The 22566-nt window shown below is 42.6% G+C and overlaps 1 protein-coding gene across 4 annotated transcripts; it reads left to right on the forward strand.

Annotated features, from left to right (window-relative positions):
- The first annotated feature begins 1230 nt into the window (after positions 1 to 1230).
- LOC131358080 (C-terminal binding protein 1) lies at positions 1231 to 16847 on the forward strand. Of its 4 annotated transcripts, none has more exons than XM_058397596.1 (11): positions 1231 to 1397; positions 4063 to 4098; positions 4276 to 4477; positions 10078 to 10232; positions 10303 to 10447; positions 10591 to 10797; positions 11134 to 11348; positions 11612 to 11742; positions 12431 to 12558; positions 12638 to 12755; positions 12842 to 16847. In XM_058397596.1, the coding sequence occupies exons 3-11, from the start codon at positions 4420 to 4422 to the stop codon at positions 13029 to 13031; spliced, it is 1347 nt and encodes a 448-aa protein (XP_058253579.1). In that variant the 5' UTR covers positions 1231 to 1397; positions 4063 to 4098; positions 4276 to 4419; the 3' UTR covers positions 13032 to 16847. The 4 variants fall into 4 exon arrangements, with proteins under 4 accessions (XP_058253579.1, XP_058253580.1, XP_058253581.1 ...); XM_058397597.1 differs by lacking the exon at positions 1231 to 1397 and adding an exon at positions 1602 to 1751; XM_058397598.1 differs by lacking the exons at positions 1231 to 1397; positions 4063 to 4098; positions 4276 to 4477 and adding an exon at positions 7628 to 7760.
- The last annotated feature ends 5719 nt before the right edge of the window (positions 16848 to 22566 follow it).

Consider the following 22566-nt stretch of genomic DNA (forward strand, 5'->3'; position numbering starts at 1 on the left):
GGGTCAGGGCTGTTTTGGCAGCAGAAGGGGGACCAACACAATTAGGCATGTGGCCATAATGTTATGCCTGATCGGTGTATAGCTGAGTAAATCTGAGTTTTAAAAATCTTCACTAAGCACTTTATCCTGATCAGGGTCTGGTATCTGTACCTGGACGACTGGCACAAGGCTGGAATACACCTTGGATGACACCATATTAATATATATTAATACACTTATTCACACCTAGGGGCAACTTATCATAGCATTCATTTACTTGAAGGATTTTTGAAGGAGGTGGGATGAAGCCAGAGAATCCAGAGGAAACCCAATTGGACGTGAGGAGAGACTCTAGTTAAAAACTGTACATGTTAAAAGTGAAAACATATATAATTATAACTCATTTGAATGGATATTTAACTTACTTACTTACTTACTTACTTACTTATTTATTTATTTATTTAAGAACTTAAACAAAGTTAAAATGTATGAGAGGGTAAACAATTGGGCAAAAAAGAAAAATATCTGAAGCATTATCTTCGCGATTCGAAACAAGCATTTTGAAGAAATGTAAAGAGAAAATACTTTTTAACACATAATGGTAATGGAAAAAAACATTCTCAGATACTTTGCACTTTTGTGAATTATGCCTTGAGTCTTTTACATGAGTCTTTCGTCGATTTTAGATTGATTAGATTGTTCTGCTGTAAACTTTAAGAGTCTTTATTAACTACAAGACTCTTATTCACAGCCCTATCTGACATTACAGTGCATGATTATTGAAGAGTAATGATCTAAAATCACACTATCCAGTTTCACCCAGAAGAACATGGGTTCCCTTTTGACTCTGGTTCCTCTTGAGGTTTCTTCCTCATCTTCCTTTATTCAGAGAGTTCTGTTTTATTGCTACCCGTCACCTCTGGCTTGCAGATCATTGGAGATCTGAATGTAACACCCAGATTTCTGTAAAGCTGCTTTGTAAGGATTCCTCAAATAGAATGAAATAAAACAAAATTAAAATAAAGCCCCAAAATAATCCGATTTATTTGAGTCATGGTGTCTTTACCAAGTCCACCTCTAGGCGGCGCTGCACGGTTCTGTCTTTACAGCGTTTTAAGTCTATTGGTTCTGCCTTTTTTTTTGTGTGTAAGGCACGTTGTTCCTAAGCCATCGCAAAATGGCGTCGTATTGGATACGTAGTGCACTACGTAGGGCGTAGAATCCGCTAGGCCACACGCCCTATGTAGAGCATCGGGATAGTGACTAGGAAGCTGTTTGGGATTGATGCAGGGCCTGAACTCTGAGGACTTCCTTTTATTGCAGGGTTTGATGGCGGAGAGCGGTAGATAGCGGGGGAAGAGTTGTGTTTCGCCCGCTTTGGCCACACTGAACCCGTAGCTTAACCCGCTTTAGAGACGGTGAGATATTTGCTGTGACTTTCATTTCTTCCTCGCGGCTTTTGGAGTGGCGCTTAATTTATTAATTGTTTAATTGAGTGGGGGCAAACTCCTGTTCGGTGCTTGCTGGAGAAACGGATATGATGATGATGAGTGAGTGAGTGAGAGAGTGAGTGAGAGTGAGTGAGTGAGTGAGAGAGAGAGAGAGAGAGAGAGAGAGAGAGAGAGAGCTCTTCTTGCTGTTTGTATCCACACATTAGCGTTAGCATTAGTTAGCTTTGACCAGCGCCTTAAAAAAAACTGCATAGCAAAGCACCAAGCACCACAGGAAGTCTTTTAGGACGAATACTAAAAGTATAAAAGTTAATATTTCTGGTATGTATCTCCTTATTTGAGACTCCTTTTCTTTCTGGACTTTGTGCGCGTTTGAAGAGTTGCTAGCCGCTTTAGCTGTGTTTAGCCAGCTAGCCAGCAAGTTGCTAAGAAGTTTGGCGTTAGCGAGCTGCTTGGAAAATTTTTGGGATTATTTTTTCCGTCTCCGTATCCGCCATAAGTGCTTCATACTGTCACAACAAACATGTCGGGCGTCACGGGGTTTAAATTACAGTGTGTAGAAATAACATGGGTTTCATACACGGGTTTAAAGTGGGGTTTAAAAAAATACACACACACACAACGGACGACGGTGGGAATGTTAGCAGCACAGCTAGCAAACTAGCTCATTTAGCTGACTTAGCTTTAGCTGGGCTGAGAGTAATACTAAAGTTCGGCTTGCACAAGCCTGTTATCCGTCATGTTACTAAGCATTACACCACAGCGCTGCTGAATTCTCCAATCTGATTGGTTGATTAATTTTCTATAACGGCGGCTATGAAAGTAGCTCCGGCTCTAAGGCAAATCACAGGTTTATATCAATGCGCGCGAAATAAAAACGTTTATATAGGAAGAACTCGTTTAAAAGGGATAATCTAAGCGTTTTAATAACTATGGAAGGAATTGTGCAGTTATATAAATAAAAATAACGTGTGATGGGGCTACAATGTGCACGGGTTGTATAACCGTACGTTTTGGAGCGTGTTCTTCCCCTTAAATCCTAGCAGTTTGTCAACAGTTATGTATGGTAAAGGTTTGTATTTGGATGTAATGTTGTGGAATGTTTTAAGAGATGTGCTATGTCGCCAAAAGTTTTGGGACACCCCTCCAAATCATTGAATTCAGGGGTTGGGCTCGGCCCCTTAGTTCCAGTGAAAGGAACGTTTAATGCTTCAGCTTCATACCAAGACATTTTGGACAATTTCATGCTCCCAGCTTTGTGGGAACAGTTTGGGGATGACCCCTTCCTGTTCCAACATGACTGCACACGGGTGCACAAAACAAGGTCCATAAAATCATGGATGAGCGAGTTTGGTGTGGAGGAACTTCACAGAGTCCTGGACTCGTCTGGGATGAATTAGAGCAGAGACTGCGAGCCACGCCTTCTCATCCAGCATCTGACCTCACAAATGCGCTTCTAGAGGAACAATCAAAAAATTCCCATAAACACACACCTAAACCTTGTGGAAAGCCTTCCCAGAAGAGTTGAAGCTGTTATAGCTGCAAAGGGCGGGACAACTCCATATTACATTCATGTGCATGTAAAGGCAGACGTGCCAGTTTTGACCTGGCTCGCAGTCTCCGCTTTAATTCATCCCAAAGGTGTTTTACTGGGTTGAGGTCTGGACTCTGTGCAGGTCAGTCAAGTTCCTCCACAACAAACTCGATCATCCATGACTTTATGGACCTTGCTTTGTGCACTGGTGCGCAGTCATGTTGGAACAGGAAGGGGTCATCCCCAAACTGTTCCCCCAAAGTTGGGAGCATGAAATTGTCCAAAATGTCTTGGTATGAAGCTGAAGCCTTAAAAGTTCCTTTCACTAGAGCTAAGGGGCCGAGCCCTGAAAAACAACAATGATTTGGAGGGGTGTCCCAAAACTTTTGGCAATATAGTGTAGCTTCGTTCCTGTTCTCACTTAGAGTATAGCCATGATAACCTGTCATGAAGACTTTCCTGCTTTGGGAAAACTCTGGAGAGATAATACACAGCCCAGGCGCTTTCCATTTAATGTTAAATAAACCCCATCAATGATTACAGATATTAGTTTGTTAAACAACAAAATGTCTAAAATCTGTTTATTGTAAGTCTTATGTTATGTGGATTGTACAAGTCCCGGTATATGAGCCGTCGCTGTAGAAAAAACAACGTAATAGAATGAGGGCATAAGTACTCATTTGTCGTTCATGTTAGAGCTTGAGATGCGCTGTTCTACAGAAATAACTCAGGCCTTCTGACCAATCACAATGACGCGTTCAAGCTCACTCTGGTGTAACGATGATAATAGTTGATCTGGTGATACTTGTTAATTTTACTGCATGCATGGAGCACTTTGTAACGGTCACTAGAAAGTCTTCAGGGCAGTGGGAGGACTTTATGCTTTCTTCATCCTCAGTAACAGTCTGTGTTGTGTGTGTGTGCTTTTTTCCTCCCTTTTGAGGCTGGTCAGGGGTCAAGTGTTTAAAACTGCAGGAACTCGCTTGTCTCCCAAAATAATTGACCTCCGCATCATGTCGTTGATTATTTATCTTTAACTGTATACATCTTGTTTCATCAAAGTCCATGGTGTTAACAGTTTGCTTTTCTTTCACACAGGTGCTTTTTAAAGGTGCTGATTGACTTGTGCCTCAGGTGAGTACGACGTCTAACTCTGCATCTGCATCATGTTTTCAGGATCTAATTGTGTCATTACTCATGTTTATATTCTTAATCAAATTTAAGGATAGCAGAATGAAAAGAAAAATACTCAGAAATGATCTGTTTTAAATGTTTAAATTCATTTCTTTTTCCTCCTGGATGTGATTGCAGGCTAGGAGAATATCTCGGAGCGATTTCTCTCCTGTTGTGGACGGACCCAGACTCAGTTCTGCGTTTTTTTTTTTTTTTTCCCCCCCCAGTTCATTGTTTCTCTTGTTGTGGCTGTAGCTGGTCCTTGCGAAGAACCACCAGTCGATGGCTCTGATGGACAAACACAAAGTCAAGCGGCAGAGACTGGACCGCATCTGCGAAGGTGAGTTCGACAGTGTCGAAGGTTACATGACGACCATGATGATGGATAAAGTCACCAAAAGAATGATGTGTTTTGCCTTGCCTTGTTTTGCTGCCTCACTGACCAGAAAACGATCGACGCACTTGATTGTTTAAACTAAAACCATATGAATGAGCAGCGTATAGGTTAATGCACAATTAGCTAATATACACTCTATGGCCAGAGGTTTGTGCACCCCGACTATAACACACTCGTGTGCTTTTCTCCCTAAACTGTTGGAAGCCTATACTGTACGTATAATCTATAGGTGTGATGTGAAATATATCATGTAGGCATACGTCTTTGATGCATTATGCGTACATGTATAATGAGACGCGTATGCCCAGAAACGGACAGCATTTTGTGGTCTCTGTTTTTATTAGACAAAATGTGGGGAAAAAATTAACTCCTACTTTCCATTCAGTTCATATTTATTTTAAAAAATTGTATTAGGACCTACTCACAGCTGTGATTCATCTCGATATCAGCGTTATGTTGTCGTCATCATGTTGAATTACCTAGGGAGTGAAAATAAGATGAATTGTGTAAACTTAAGAATCCGAATTAGAAGGGTTGATCCTTCTGTTTCGGCTCTGGTGTGTTTACAGGAAGCTCACGTTCAGATCTCGGTGCATTTGCTCGACTGCCCCCGGGGTGCCGTACTCGACCTGACCCTGTGCTCTGACAGCAGATTGTTTCCCATACATGTAGAAAAACTGCTGTAGTGTATTTACGAGCGTGTATTTCCAACACACTGAACGTGAATGTGTTCGTTTGTTCATGCACCAAGGCTTCCAGGCTCGTGTGCTGTAATATTCATTTGATTAGTTACTTTGGATTGAGTATGGTTGCAGTGAAGAGCGGGTTTATCGGGTTTAAACTGCTTGCTTATCGCTGTACCAGGATTCCTCGTTTTTATCGACCGCTAGTTGCTGATCGTCAAGAACGGCATACTGGGTAAATTTTTTTTTTTTTTTTTTTTTTTTGCTGTCTTGGCTAGAATTTGCTGAAGTCAGTTTCTCTCTGAAGGCCTAGTGCTGAGTTTAAGATGTTTCTATCAGATTACTCGTGTTGCAGGAAGATGCTGTAGTTCATCCTCATTATTTTCGCAGTGCACAGTTTGCAGCGCAGTTGTGAAATATGTCCAGATTACAGTCACTTTGTGTCATCTGTTGAATAGTGTGATGGTGTAAATTAGTCACTTACTATCATCTAATACCATACGTTTGGGCTTTTTGTTTATTTATAGCAAGTATATGAAAATAAGTATGATACGGATAGATTATAGATACCAATATCAGTGTGTATGTGGTCTAGTTAAACTGTTGATTCACATACAGTAGTGTGTATGCGCCAAGTGGTCAAACTCTGGCGGTCAAGCTTGAAGTGTGTACGTAACGTGGTGTGTTTGATCTGATTGTCTGAGCATGTTGTGTGCCTGCGTGTGTAGATAGAGAGCTTGTGCAATACTAGGGCCGATGCAGAGCTCTTTTCTTTATCTGTGCTCCTTCCTGTGGGCTGCAGAGGCGGAGCAGACGGCTCTTAGAGGGGCTCTTGCTCAGCGCTGCTGTAGTGCTGTAGACCGCAGGAACAATGAGGGCCTAAATGTGGTGCTTCAGCTATTTCTGGAACACTCAGCACAGCGTTCCTTAACGGCAGGCCGAATTTCTGCATTTAAACCCTTCTGCTCCTAGACTGAATTATAAGCAGTGTATAGGAATCTGAGCGGTTCATGACACGACAGGGACACGGTGTACGTGTTGACGAAATTGCATTGTGCGTGACATTTGATCTGTAGTCTTGCTCGAGGAAATAACAGCGGCTGATGATGGACAGCTTGCAGAATGCCAGCGTAATATCACACACAGTCGTAAAGAGGAATAGGATGACAAACAGGCCGTAAACGCGCCTCTCTCTTTCGGTCCAGCGCTAATCCGAGGCAGCATCTCGAATCGCTTTGTGAATGTGTTCTTTTAATTTCATGTCTTGACGAATTCTCCAAGCTAAACACATACAGATCGCCTTCTTGTAGCTCGTGTTATTAGACACGCATCTAAAACGTTTTGCCCCCCATTTGTGTGTCCTGACCCAGGTTTCTCGCTGCACACATCAGCCAATTAAAAACAAATTCAAGCTGCTGCCTTCTCAAGCTGTACTCTTCCCTTCCTGGTAGTTTACTACATCTCGGTAAATCTTTAAGAGGTTTCTGATTTTGATCACCGCTCAATAGCTCTCATTGAGTTCATGAAAAAGACCAAAGATGTTGGATTAGGTTTGGAACTAAAAATGGGACACGTGTTAAGTCAAACTCATCTTTTGTGATGCCCTAACTTGTTGAGCCATTATATCTCTAGGGCTGAGATTATATGGTGAATTTCATGCACAAAGATGGCTGTCATGTTTATCCCACGTTCTTGTGGAGCATCAATATCTATGAACAGTGTTGCAAATCACATACATGCAAACTATTAGTCAGAGTTTTGGAGTATTAACACCACCTCAGTTTACTACAGTATTCAGTGTTCCTTCACGTCTGGTTGTGTAACCAATCTCCTGAATTTTCTAGATTTGTGCACACTTAAAAGATAAGTTGTAGATTTTTATTTGAGACACATGCTCATGCCAGAAAGCTAATCAAGGGCAAATTGCAGCAGTAAAGTCTGAAGCTGAATGAGCAGCTGAATAAAGTGTGTGTGTGTTGGGGGGGAGAAGTGCTTGATGTTTAGGTGAAACCTGCTTGTCTGAGTAAGCACCCTGATGGCTGATCCTGGAGTCTTGTTCATCTGCAGAGTAATTATAGTTGAAAACACACACACAATTGTGATAATAGGATCGAATGTTAGTTTGAATGAAGAGCATGTCAAGTTAAAACAAATATCAATCTCGACGTCGATCCACCAGCGCCGCTTCTTAACGGACCTCTCAGGGTCGCGTGACGTGTCGAGGGTAGACGTGCGCCGTCTTTGCCGTTCTGCCATGAGAACGAGCTGCTGTCTCTTTAAAAAAAACAATAACTGTCCGACTGCTCCTAGAGCGGCTCGCCTATGCTAATAAGGTTAGTGCTGGTAGGTTGGCGCTCAATGCCTGCGCTTCGTGATTGGCTGGTGTCTGTGGGGGAGGAGCTGGGTGTGGATGACAGCTGGGTGCCTGCCAGGCAAAAACAGCCTGACACTGATTGTGAAGGGTGGAGAGAGAGAGTGATAGAGCGGTAGAGGAGAGAGAGAGAGAGGGAGAGAAGACAGGCGTGCTTACTTCATGATGCAAGGTTAGGATGTTTTGTGTGTGTGTGTGTGTGTTTTGTGGGATGTGAAGCAAAGGCTCGAGGGGTTGGGTGTATTGTGGGTTGGGTGCGGTATCTCGAGTGGTAATTTTCCTTTTTTGACGGTATGAATAAATGCATCCGTGTGGTTGAGCAAGCGTATGTGTATTTGCGTCTGGCAGGCAGGAGGTTGGGTGTGGTGCTAATGTATTATCATTCCACCCCACCCCCCTCTTTGTGTGTGTGTGTGTGTGTGTGTGCATGAGCTGGAGCAATGGAGTAAGAAAGTGAGGTGGAGGGGCGGAAGACAAGGAGGTTTGGGGCGAGAGGGGGTGGATGGAGAGGAGGAGGAGGAGTAGGACCGGGCTGTGAATGAATGGCATTGTTTGCTTGGCCATGCCTCCTCTGCTGCTCGCTCTTTTTCATACCCACTGGCTCAACCTCAACACACAGCATCTGTGCTCGGCACCGCACGACGCTCCCTCCATGACCTCGGAGGAATAAGCGGTCGCATTGTTCACGCAAGAGCTTTATGATTAACATTTTCAGAGTTTTCCCTCTCAGCATTTTTGTTTCCCCCCTTCCACTTTGTTTAAACTGGGCCTTGGTTGTTTTCTCATATCTTGGCAGCCATGTTTCATCATCTGTGTGTGTGTGTGTGTGAGAAAGAGAGGGAGAGAGAAGACCCGACATGAATTGAAAAGAATTGAACAAATATTTGTATTGTAAGCCTCCTAGTGTTACACTCGTCAATCAGCAGCGTAGGGTTTTAGCGAGAGTGAAATGGAGACGAGTGTTCTTGGGTTAACAGCTTCTGCTCTCCAGAAGTCTCCAGCAGGCAGCCGAGTGGACACCTGTCAGTGGGGCAAAAGGGCACTGCTGTTCAGTTTTACTGCTGTGTGTGAGCCTCATGTTTGCGTACGAAGAACATTTTGCGACTAGATATATCCGTGAATTCTCAGTGTTTTTATTATTGCGTAATTTATGTTTGAAAGGCGCCTTGTTCATAGCCACGATCATAGCGTTCCCTTCATTATTACAAGAGGATGGGTCTCTCGATGGTGTGAAAGCCGTTTATATCAACCGAAATGGTTTCTACGCTGCTGAAAAAAGAAAAAAATATTTTCGTTTTGTGAGTATCATCTTTCAGATACCAGTTTTTCATCTATTTCATAAAGCCCAGGATACAAATACACGAATGTGGGCATTTTGAACTAGCCAAGAGCAAATCTAGGATCAGCTTTCTCTGTGCAGGTGTTTCTCACTGCGTATCATTTGAATTTGAAGTGTACGAGAGTGTACACAGCCTATTGTATGCTAGAACTGCAGACCTGGGAAATGAGCTCAAAGGCACACAAATGAATTCATAGTTCACAGAGGTGGGGTGTAAAGAGAGTTTGGCCTGCATATTACCCTGCAGGATTTAGGTCATCATGAGTCATATCAATGCTCCCTGCCCCCACGCTCAGCCCAAATGCCCCCCATTCCTCCTGCTTCTTCTGTCTACTTCTTCCTCGACCCCTTCATCTGTTTATCCTGCTGTGGGGGTCTGGAAATGGACAGGGGCCAGCGATGATGTGATTCTCGTTACGCCCATGTGTGGGCTGAAACGGGATATGCTTTTGTCTGTCTACATGCAGCTGCACTTCTTCCATGCCCTTGGAGTTACATGAGCTTGACAGTGCGAGTGTAGGCGTAATATTTAGCATAAATTCTGCTGAAATTGGAGGAGATTTGAGCCAACTGAAAGACTGGGTTCGCTTCCAGGTTGCCATGTGGGGAAATCAAGAGCTAGAAAATGCAAAAATTAAGGGAACATGTTGCTTTGTGCGAGCAAATAGAAACCTTTTTAAATGCAAATTATGATTGGATCGGTTTAATAGGTTTTTGAGGGGCTTAACTGTCTTCTTTTTTTTTTTTTTAATAGAGAGCTTAATGAAATGCTACATTTGCAAGTGCCAAGAGCAACAATAATGCAAGGGGGCGATGGTCCCACAGGGAAGTTCCAGTATCTGATATGATATCTCCCTGTCCCAGCACATTAAACTGTGTCTGCTAAATAAATCATGGGGTCTGCATTCAGTTTGAATGTACTCATTAAAGCTTGGCCAGTTTGCTTGATTAAAAAAAAAGATTTCATTCACTTTAAATGTTTTATATCTTTCTTGACTCCTCCGTCCCCAAGCGAAGGTGTATTAGCCACTCTGTTGATATTTTTTGTCCGTGGAGTAATGGATAATGTCTGATAAAAGCCTACCAAGATGTGTTGTTTCCTTCACTCAGCTGGATTGCCAATGAAATGTGTCCCGTCTCTGTCCTGCAGGCATTCGCCCACCCATCTTAAACGGGCCCATGCACCCTCGTCCTCTGGTGGCGCTCCTGGACGGCCGGGACTGCACAGTGGAGATGCCCATCCTGAAGGACGTGGCCACCGTGGCCTTTTGTGATGCTCAGTCCACTCAGGAGATCCATGAAAAGGTACATTTAATACGCTGCAAATAACACTTCATGGCTTTGCAGGCCGAGTCTAACTGTGATGTCCGTCCAGGTTCTTAACGAGGCTGTAGCTGCGTTACTGTATCACACCATCTCACTGTCACGAGACGACCTCGACAAATTCAAAGGGCTTCGTGTCATCGTGAGGATCGGCAGCGGATTCGACAACGTGGACGTTAAAGCTGCAGCAGAGCTCGGTGAGTACGCCACGCTACCTTTCCACTAACCGATGAGCCTTGAGTAGCATTTGATTTTGATTCGATTGGCTGCTTGGGCTTTTGTGGTGTTCATTAAAATAAATCTACATTATGTTTATACTTCATCTGTCCTCTACACTCAGGTATCGCAGTGTGTAATGTGCCGGCTGCGTCTGTGGAGGAGACGGCAGACACTTCCATGTGCTTGATCCTGAACCTGTACCGCCGGGTCACCTGGATGCACCAGGCCCTGCGCGAGGGCACTAGAGCATCCAGCGTTGAGCAAATCAGAGAGGTAGCAGGAGGAGCCGCTCGCATTCGAGGGGAGACGCTAGGCATCATTGGCCTTGGTGAGCCTTTAAATCATTCATCTTGTCCACACAATTCTAATACTCTGGAGTTGAAATGGTTTGTGTTCCTTGCTGATTATAACAGCTTTGTGTAACAGAATTGTAACCGAATAATCTCTGGAGGCTAGAGTTCCCTAATGGGATGTAATCAGTTTTTATTTTACTGTGAATATTCTTTCAAAGCAAGTTTTAATTTGATCAGTTGATCATTGAGGCATTGCTTTGAAATGAATTATCATCATTTGCAACATATTTACTCATTCAAATAATGTGAAGATTTTCAATGTTATCCCAGTAGTATAGCATCTTAATATCTGATGTTGGCCTCTGTTTCAGGACGTGTTGGCCAAGCAGTGGCTTTGAGAGCAAAGGCGTTTGGTTTTGGGGTGATTTTCTACGACCCGTATTTGCCTGAGGGAGTAGAAAAATCCCTGGGGCTCCAGCGCATGGCCACGCTGCAGGATCTGCTCATCCACTCAGACTGTGTGTCCCTGCACTGCAGCCTGAATGAACACAACCACCACCTCATCAATGACTTTACTATCAAACAGGTAGCTGACATGTGCGCACACACACACACTTACACCCTAGGTCACCATCTTGCTTGTAACTCAAACACACACTCGCATCATGTTTACTATCTAGCTGGTAACTGTAACGAATCTGTAGTTTATCATCACACAGGAAACTTGCAATCCAATGCTTGACCATTCCGTCGATGGGTGCTGTGTGTACTCATCAAAAGACATTTATACTTTCAATGAAAAAACACCAGATTGCCCTTTGTGATACCATCTTGTAATCTGTTGGTTAGATGCGTCAGGGTGCGTTCCTGGTGAACACTGCACGAGGCGGACTGGTGGATGAGAAAGCTCTGGCTCAGGCACTGAAAGAGGGCAGAATACGTGGCGCAGCTCTCGACGTCCACGAGACGGAGCCATTTAGGTAAGCCTGGAAGATCTTCTGTAAGTAAGTCTTATTGATGCACACTGTCCAGATATGATGGAGGTTCAGGTTCACTAAGTGAAGTTACTGTTAGTTAATTATTTAGTCATCACATAGTGAAGTGTGCATCTAAAAGCAGCCTTTAATTGTAAAATCCATCCAGCTGACGCTCTCAGTGAACATAATTAAGCTGTTTGAATATTGGACTCCTTGTTTAAATGTGTATAATATTCCAAAACACATTAGATCCTAAATCATTTATAACTTCCTTGCCTTGAGTTTTGCTTCAAACCCATTCTTATAGACTTGTCTTTCTAAGAACAATAGGACTCAGTAATAAATATAATAACTATAATTATAGTGGATTTTATTTCTACCACTGTAACATAAAAAACCTCTGGCTATGCTGCTCAGTCTCATGAGGATCACTGGCTTAAAAATGTGATTTGGGACAGAGAAGTGTGTGGTGTTTGAAGGATTTCTGCCGCATCAGAACTTGTAATTATGTAATTTTAGCGTCCGTACATTCCAGCTACAAAGTGGAGAATAAACCACGGGTTCTAGTTGAATGTAGCATTAGTTATAACCAGAGTGTGTTAAAGGACACAGAAGACATCACAGATTGGTGTGTTAGACGTCAGCATGTGATCATACAAATCACTTTTGCCTTTGCATTGTTATTCGCCAGCTTCTCACAGGGACCTCTAAAGGATGCCCCTAATCTGATCTGCACACCCCACACATCCTGGTACAGTGAGCAGGCCTCCATTGAGGCGAGGGAGGAGGCAGCGCGGGAAGTACGCAGAGCCATCACAGGTTAGGAAGCGTCTCCTACTCACACATCATCTTTCGTGGTGATTGGTTGCATGCCTGACGTTTTTGTGTGTCTCTGCAGGTCGTATTCCTGACAGTCTGAAGAACTGTGTGAATAAGGAGTATCTGATGGCAGCTTCCCAGTGGCCCTCTATCGAGACCGCCTCTGTGCACTCTGAACTCAACGGAGCAGGATACAGGTGAGCAACCAGGCAACGTGTTCCTTTTCATTTTAACAACTTTCCCATACCAAATTGTTTAATGTTGGATTATCTGTCATTCCTAGGTTTCCGGCCGGTCTGATTGGTGTAACCCCGGGAGCTCTGCCTGGTGCGGGGGCAGGAGTAGAGGCCATGGTGGCAGGCACGCTGCCCCTAGCCCATCCCCTCGCCCCGGTCTCACACCCACCACACACCCCCTCACCCGGGCAGCCAACCAAGGCAGAGGCTGACAGAGACGTCCCTTCTGACCAATAGCATCCCAACACATTCCATCGTTGCCCCAGTGATGCCCTTTCCCCCTTTTTCTAGGGCTGAATCCATGCCGATGCCCTGCTTTTTTGACGTAACACCCGGGTCAACCCAGTCTAACAGAACACACAAGTCCAGACCTGACCCACTCAAAAAAAAACAAAAAAACATTTCCCCCCAACTTCTCCTTCCCTTCCTTTGTTGTCGTATCCGTTTATTTTTCCACCTGTGCAGCAAGCAATAACTCTTTTTCTCAAGGATTCAGTAATTGGGTTGTTTTTTGTTAGTATTAGAAAACCCCTTTTTATTTTTTAATGCCTTTTTTGAATCTGGACTAGTTGGAGTTTGTTTCTGAGTAGTGTGTCTTCTACTTGCCTTCTGTCTGTCCAGCTGATTTAGCATTATAGTAAAGAACACATGAACTGTTCTTTTATTTCAGTCTCCCTCGCATATATTTGTGACCCCTCCCCCTTTTTTCTTTATTAAAAAAAAAAAAGAAAAAAAAAAAGTATCGTGTTCACCCTCGAAGCAACGTGGAAAAACTGGCTCAAGTCAATGAATTTCTTTCTGACCACAATTCCAACGGACAGCTAACGGTAGCCACACCTTTCACCGAACAGGATCGGAACGATAAGAGAAACGATGTGTCATCTGTCCGTGCCTGACAGTAACTCAGTGGCGATCTTGGACACTTTGGGTTCCACTTCTCCCTTCATGTTGAGGACATCGTGTGTGCATCGTGTCCACCCTCTCCTTCTGAAAGACTGAGGGAGGACAAACTCTCATTTCCTGTAAAGCTTGTTGGGTATCTGTTCAGTCATATGCTTCACTGTATCAATAATGTATGGATAAATGACATGTAGGTCTCTGTAAGAGCATCATAAATATGACCTTTGTGTACAGCTTTTTACTGACGTCTGATCACTTTTCCACCTCCGCAGAGTGAAATCTCCTAGACTTTCAGTGTAGATGTATGAAATCTCTATTTTGTGTGTTGTACATCTCTGAACTTCACAATGATTTATGATTCTCTTATAAAGACCGTGTGATTGGGAATATTCACTAAAGCTGTGTCTTTACACTTTACTTTTGAACTTTATACAAACCTAGGGGAAAGAAATGGAAGCACATTTTCAGGTGTCTTAAGAGGCAGTGTTCGACATGCAGCTTTTCGCATTACGTTACGCATCATGATACTTTGCTCCTTTCCTTTTTCAGGTGGGATTTTGTTATTATTATTATTATTATTATTATTATTATTATTTTGGGACTCCTGCTCTCTTCTAAAACATACACATATCCTTCACCTTGATATGCCTAGCTCCTTTTGTTTTTTCTTATCTTTCCATACTTCCTGGATGTGCCTCCCTGGGTGGTTCAGCTTTTTCACTATGACCTTTGGTTCATGATTGTGTTTATCTCCCGTTAGTCCTTCCTTCTGCTCCTGCTCTTCCCATGACATCACTGTGTAAGTAAGGAGTCAGGCTGCTCTCACCCTGCCACTGATGATAGATCTCCTATGTACACACACACACACACACACATGCTTGCATATATTCATCTGAATAGCTCCATGAGTTTGCAGACATGCAATCATCCTGGGTAGTGTTTATGTATTTATTTTTCCTCCCTTTTTTTTTTTTTTGTACACTGATTTCTGTAGTAAAGTGATACAGCCATTAGGGGTCAGTGACAGTGTGTTTCTGAGTCCAATCCTATCTCAGCGTTTTATTTCATAGTATCTGCTCCGCTTCAGCTGTGCGGCAGTCCTTACTCGGAAGTGATCGGTGCTTTTTGTCAAATAAGGCGTTGTGCTTTTAGAGAGGGAGGCAGGCTGCATCACTCCCGTCGGCAGACCGTGTGGCTGACTTCCAAAGATTCAGAACGGAGCTGTGGCAGACAGGCAGGCAATCTGTCCCTTTATCAGTGAGAAGTGCAAACTTCAAGACAACCACACAGATCTTACCAGTGTTAGCTGTTTATTTTATTTTTCTCTTCCTGTTTTCTTAAACCCGACTTTGTACCCAGCACAAGCAGCGCAGTAGGGTTTGGGGTGAGCGTTCGGATGGAGCCGGTTTGCTGACACACCAGTCGTTTTCCAAAGTTAGGGGTACAATCATCCCCTCAAGACGAGTCTCTTGTATGAAAAGTGTTCTGCGTCAAGGGAAACCCGTTTCTAGTACCTCAGTAACAGATATTGAATGTATGATCAACTTCTTTTTCTTTGTACAGCTTCTTTTTATAGATTGTACTTTTAAAAACCCATATTGTGGATGTGCGAGAGCTTATCTAACACATCTAACAAGGATATATATGCCCCTCATTAGAAGTCAATTTCTGTAGCATAGGCTAGCATTTAAATGTTATTTTAGAGTTCCAATCGCAGGCTTTCGTTTTAGAGCTTTCCCCGTCTTTTGGCTCTTTATGAACGAGCACAAATTCGCGTCGCCATTCATTTATTGTAGGGAGCGTGTATGTACCAGTGAGGTGGAAGATTGGATTCGGAGTCTCGAATAAGCTAGGTGATGGTCCGTAGGTGAAATAAACTCGAACGGAACATTTCTTTTTGCATAGATGTTCGCTGCGGTGAGGATTTGGCCTAATCCTGATTTGAAATTGCTGTTTATTCTTAAAAAATCCAACAGGACTAAACTAGTTTTTGTCTGTTACCGTTGCAAATCCTGCCTTTTTTTTTTTTTTTTGTTATGCTTTTCTCTCGAGTTGGCCCTTGATTGACTGACTGACTTATTCTCATGGAGTAGTGAGTCTGTCATGTGAGCTTGAACTATAAGATGTCATGCTTTTCTTTATTTGGTAATTTGGTGCCCCCCCCCCCAAAAGACTGTCCTTTCCAAAAATGATCTTAATTTTTTTATTTTTTACTTTTGATGCATTTCTGAACGTTTTCTTCAGGCTTGAACATCAGCAGTGTTTTGTTTTTTTTTGTTTTTTTTTTGCTGTTCTACATGTATGGAAACATTTAAAAAAAAAAAGACCTCCTCTTCCCAGCATTCACTTTTAAGCGCCGTAGGTTCCAGGATTTCTTTCAGCCTCTGACTGTAGTAGCCTTAAATTCATACATTTATTGTGGACTCGGTCACCCACCCTATCCCCAACCTGTGTTCTCGATAAAGAGTGGAGATCGGAGTTAAAAGTTCACGGCTCTGTCCGCTAGCTGTGTGTTTCACAGAGAACTTTTTGGTTTTGATTTCTCGAGGCGTGAAATCGGTTCCTCTCTCCCGAAGCCCTTCTCTCAAACCTGGAGTTATCCCTAAAGCTAGTCTACGCATAGATACATTGGGTCTGGAGCAGTCACTTTCTCTCTCAGGGTTCAAAATGCACACACACACATACACACTCTCCAGGAGTCTGTAGGTCACTCCTCTCTGAAACCCCAGCATCAAGATCATTCAGAACCGAACATACTCCTGACGGTCCCCTTCAAGCTAAGCTGTGCCCCCCCCCCTTTTTTTCCTTAATTTTTTGTTGCATATTTCTCGCACTGACATCTAACAATGAAAGAATGAATGTTTTAATTGAACTGTGTGTAACTATGAACTTGGGAAATGTATTTTTACAACATGTGAACTTTTTATTCCTTTCTTTCACCACCTTTCTTTTCTTTGTAAATTTGACCCCCTTTCCCATCACCAGACTGCAAAAACTACAAAAAGTAGAAAAAAAAATACTCTTGTAACTAGGCTCTTAAGCTTTACTTTTGCTTTTGTTTTCTTTTTTTTATATTAGAAAACAATCATGTTTGTGATGGTAACCTCTGATGGTAAATTCCACAAGGTATTTTAATAAAATCCTAAAGATTAACCCCTTGTCTTTTCATGCTAAAGGGTTTCAATTCACCTGAAGTGTGTCCTTTAATGTTATGAAAACATGTTGAGCTTTGTGAGGGACTGGAAGACGATTTAAGCGAAGTTCAGTGATGATGTGCGTTTAGCAAGGAGCCCCGTTGCTCGTGTTTATGATGCTTGTGTATCTGCTCGTCCCCCTCCCCCCGGCACTGGGTGGTGATAGAGTGAAATCAGCTTTACGAGAGCTACACGGCTTGCACACCCTGCCTCGCCTGCCAACTCAAATGGTTCCCAAATGGACCTTTATGAGGCATCTCTCCTGTGCCCTAGTTTTCTGACACACATTTAGTGCTGGATTCCTGAACCTTGTTTTTCTAATCAGGAATAGTTCATGGGCACCGTGTAGAAGAGCTCACTTGTTTGCATGAATGTTCAGTGTAAACGGTTTGGTAATACCTTTGGCAAAGGTTAACTAGATTATTCTGGATCACTTGAAAGCATTAAATAACATTTAGGATCAGCTGACATTTGAGCATGTATGAGATCGATATATGTGTATGATTGTTCTCGTACACAGTTGCCAGTAATTGAGTTCACTTGTATCTGAAATCAGTAGAAAGAAACCTCTTGGGTCAAACTCGCTTTAAGGGTCAAACCTAAGACATCCAAGGGCTCAGGAAGTTCAAAACTATCCCAGGAGGTGCTATGTGGTGTATCTTATTGATGTATCTTGGTTCATTCGGCATATTCTCACCGGGGCCTTGCATATCCTGCAGCTACTCCCATGCCAGCCTTCATGTTAATCCCAACAAATGTTCCCTGATCTGTTACAAAATGGCAATTTTGCCCATGTAATCAGCACCAACAGTGTGGCCTGTAATCCAGGGACTGTTAAATTGTTCGCCAAACCTTGCTTCTGAGCAGCGTTGGTTTGGCATCATACTATTCAGCAAGGCCTGTAAACCACTTCACCCTCTATATGACCTCACAGAGAGGGACCATTAAACAAAGTGGAGTTAAAGAATGACTGTGACTTGGCCTTAACCTATTGGACTTACTCTGCAGGGCCCCTATTGTGGCATACCCCAGTGTCAAGGAGACTTTATTTCTTGATATTTAAGCCAGCAGTGTGAGGGGACTGGAGAGCAAATGGTCGCTTTTTCAAACATGCCCTGGTGGAATGGCTGAATCACATGTCCGGAAGTTCTGGTACTGGTACAGACAATGCACTACTTCTGCCCCTACCTGTATACCAGACGGTTCCAAAACTTTATGGTGCTTGAAGGATATTTGGCCCTGGTGATTGGCTGAATCACATCAGGATGTACTGGTACTGGTACAGACATTGCACTACTTTCACCCCTACTTGTATACCAGGTGGTTCCACTTATAGATGTCTTGTGGCTCCTCAACTTTAAGGTGCTTGAAAGATATTTGGTTTGGTGAATTGCAGTCTTCCAGGACAAGTATTTGGAAATTCAACACCTTGCAGGTTCGATTGCAACATGGCCTCAATCTCTTTTGCCAACTATATGAGGCAGTGAAGTGCGTCTGTTCTGCTGTTACAATGCCACAACCACCATTGCATATAACAAGAGACAGGGCCTTTGTGACTTTGTTCTCATGTCAGGGAAAAGGTGGCTGGAAGCAGGGAAGAGTGTGTAAATGGGCCTGTTTTTTGCACCACTTGACCCAGAGACAAAAATACTTTTGAGAGTGAAGCGCATTGACTGAACTAGATCCTGCCTAGCCAAAGTTCTTCCTACTAAACCAACATCAGTGGAACTGTGACTGCTGGAACTGTGGAGTGTTCAGGAGTTCATCAATACATGCCAGCTGTTCTTATGTTTGGTTTGGAGCTGAGGGCAACCTTGAAGTTGCCCTCAGAGGAGCCAGAAATGCCAGGAAAGTCTGATAGGAGGTAATTTTGCCACTTGCTAGAGCTTGAGTGCATGACATTGTGGTTTGAGGTGGCAGATGCTGGTGACTGCTAGAAGAGGCTGTGACTCCCATTGCTGTTGCCAGGTCTTTGCACTGTGTGTGTATGTGTGCGTGGACTGGCCTACCCATAAGAAAGACCTGTTGCCTAAACTTAGTAACCACTGGGTGGGGCCGTGCAAAGTGTTAGAGCAGGTTTTAGACATGGTGTACCACACAATTGGAAAGTGGTGGGTTGGATTGCTGCTCCAAGACTAGTTGGCACCCCACTGTCCCTTTGCTACACTTTGGAATGAGGCAATGGAGAATACTGGTAGCCATGGTCCTTATACAGCCCCATTTTACCACCAACCTCTGATCTGTTTCATCAGCCCCAGCAGCAGTGCGGGTCACCTGGCGGACTCAGACATCATCATATTGTGCTTTGGATAGTTATGTGGCACATTTGCTTGTGCCTCTAACTTTTAAATCTGATTATGGAAATAGGGACAGTATTACGTCTCATGTTTGAATAATTTCGCTTCTGGCCAAGTTTTATATCTAGCCAGTTGTTCCTGGAATGTCTTTTTACAGACAGTGTTTCATTTTATCTGGTCATGGAGTTTTGAAAATGTGGAGTTATGAAGAGATGAAGATTGATATTATAAAGTGCTGTTTGAAAAGACCTTGTGTTCTGGATTTATCCGAAAGGAAATTTGTTGTGAAACAGACTCTGGGTGAACGTGTTTTGCAGAAATGGTTTATGATGACACTGCCTTCATTTCTATGCATGGGATTGCACAACACGGCAACATGTTGACCAAATGCAGGATCGTTTCAACAGGTTTATGGTGGTGTTGAACTAAGCCGAGTAATATTTTTGTATGGTGTCACGTTAGACCAAACAGAGACCGTTTGACAGCTGCCATGCAGATTTATTTTCTAGTAAATAAAATTTATTGCATGATATTTGCTGTTGAAAAGTTGTTCTTCTTTTTTTTTTTTTTTTTGTCATTCTCTGAATGCCGCAGTAACACGGCTATTGTGCATGGCTGAACGTTTCACCACACACCTCACAACCTGCTAAACACACACTTTAACTGCTACTTAGCAGTTTAGCAGGTGTGGCCCGTGTGTATAATGAATGCTAACTTTGATGAAAAGAATAAAAAATCGAGTGACCATATATTATGGCTGAAAGCGTCTCGCTGAGACCGAGCTGTAAAACCAAACGACATTATTTATGCAAGTCAGTCAACAAAGAGCAACTGTTTATGTGGTGCTTGATCCCCATATAAATGTTTGGAAGAAGATGGGCAGCTCATTTCTGTTGTTTCTCTTCACTTCAATGCATCTGTACTTAATCCCAGACAGTGATGTCATTTTTTCCATTCATGATTTAGTTTGGTAAGGGAGCTGAACTGACATGGGTTTTTAAAGTTATAGCGTAAGGGACGCTCTGGTGCACCGGAGAACCAGCTGAGACGAAAATATGACTTTGAAAATAAAAGACCGAGACGTAAATGGGCTCATTTTGGAGATAAGATCCGATGTGGTTGTTTAGAAGTTGTGCGCTGAGCATTGCAGTACTGCATGTGGTGTTAGCATTCATCCAAGCTGATTTTTTTTTGCTATTAAATCAACTGGCCGTTCCTGAGTGCAGTATCGTGTAATCATTTATTTTCCCGATTCAGTAATACTTGACTGGGGCCTGCTTATTTGTTCGTATATCAGCACACCTAAAAAAGACCACACTTTACGCAGTTTACACATTAGCCATTTCTGTCCTTGGTGTCTTTACTTTAACTGCTCAGCAGACGTGACCTGTTCAGGCAAAGCTTTTGTCCAGTAAAAGTTCAAGCTGAGGTCAGAGAGGCCGTCCACCAACCCTTCAGTTTGCACTGTTGTCCTAAAGCTGCTCGGCGCAGGCATGTTTGCGTCAAAGCAAACCGATCTGCGCTAAGCCCTGTCTCATGATGACTGCAACTAAATGTGAAATACACTTTACAGACCCAGTTACAAGTTCCCAGCTGTGTGTCAGTGTGCTGTTTCCCTGCACAGGACCAGCAGTGATTTATAATACAGATTAAAAAGGCTTATAAAATGTTGTAAGGGCTTTCTTGTTATCTTTTATTAATTTGTGAGTAAGTCATACTTCAAGTGCAGGTTTTAAAGCTTCGTCCACATCCACTGGAAACAATGACCTTTTATTCTCAAACACTGTCATGAAGCAGTTTTTAGCTGGTTTTATTTAATTTTTTTTTCCCCAAATGCATAAAAAAGTTTGTGACTAGACATTTTTAATATGGTGCTCTCAATCGCCAACTAGGGCATCCTTGTAAAAGTCATTTTCCATGGGTTGAAGCCATGTACGTAGGCCAAGGCATAGGCCTAGAAGCTTAGACCTCCATTACTAAATCTTGGTATAATCCAAAACGTTTTGGATGATGTGTGTTGTGGTGTCACCAACACCGAGACTACAGGATTTCTCTGGATTTTCAGATCAGTTTTATTTCATTCAAGGCGTAGATGAAGACAGATCTCACATCTTCAGCACCTTTGCTATGACTTGAAGTTCATTGTGTAACTGATATACAGCACACCTACACCTTCGCTCTCCAAGCCGAGTCTCCTGGATAAGGCTGTTGACATGTTTCAGTGTAACAAAGCTAAAAAATCTTTTCTTTAACTTATAACGGAAGTCTAAATGAAGATTGATGAAAATCTGTCAATAAACTTTCATTCGAAAAACCAGTCGAAGATCTTTATAAATGCAAAACGTATGCCCGAGATTTTAACACTACTTTTCATTCAACTAAACCTCACCTTCTAATGTACCAAATAAATCTTTTGCATTCTTTTATGAATCTTTTGCTTGAAAGATTAGGGTTTTTTTTCTCCCATGAATCATCCATTATAGGTTTCTTTAAAAAAAAACAGGGCTCATTTTAGCGTCCCACAGCATTCACGCAAGCCTGTTACCTGAACTCATTCACCCCTATGAAATATTTGGAATAGTCCACGAGTCACATGATCAGCAGGAGCTGTCCAAATAAACTGAATTTCCTGAAGATCAAGAAAGAAGAACATTCTTTAATTCTGCTTTCTTCATTTTCAGTGATCCTGACTGGGGAAAGTATAGCGACGTTACCTGGATTATAGATTTGAAGTGAAATATCCATTTTAAATGAATCGATTTAATCTAAACCGTTGTGTTAGCTAACTACATTTTGTGTAGTTGCTAAATCTTTGCTGAAAAACTCAACCCTGCTACTGATGAAGAACAAATCCAGCTAGGTTTTAAAGTTGGAAATTATTTTTTTTTGTTACATTTACCACAGAATTTTCAGGAATTAGTGGTGTATTTTTTTCCAGTCTGGGAAAGGTTTTGCTGCATTCTATGATATCTTTTTCCTTGCATATTTTTCACCTTTCATGGACAGCATTTGACATCTGCACACAAAATATATAGAAACTTGATGTTTAAAGGGTTAATCCACGTGGTAAACATTAAATACAGTACCTGCTTCTCACCATTGTTCCTTGTCATCCTTGTCTGTATTTAAGGGTTACTGTTACGGCATGTGCTTTACAGAAACCTTAATGATGCACAATCATCCATCTAATGAGTTATTACATATACTGGAGGTGAGAAAGCTTGCATTTAATTGTGAAAAGATGGGAATTTTCTGTATGGCTGGAAATGGAAAGAGAGACACTTAAAACAACAACACACACAAAAAGAAAAGGTTGGTGGGACACGCACACCGTTAGGGGAGTGTGTGTGTGTGTGTGTGCGTGTGCATCCATACAAGGAG

Source organism: Hemibagrus wyckioides, linkage group LG08, assembly GCF_019097595.1.
Source record: "Hemibagrus wyckioides isolate EC202008001 linkage group LG08, SWU_Hwy_1.0, whole genome shotgun sequence".
NCBI classification, from domain to species: domain Eukaryota; kingdom Metazoa; phylum Chordata; class Actinopteri; order Siluriformes; family Bagridae; genus Hemibagrus; species Hemibagrus wyckioides.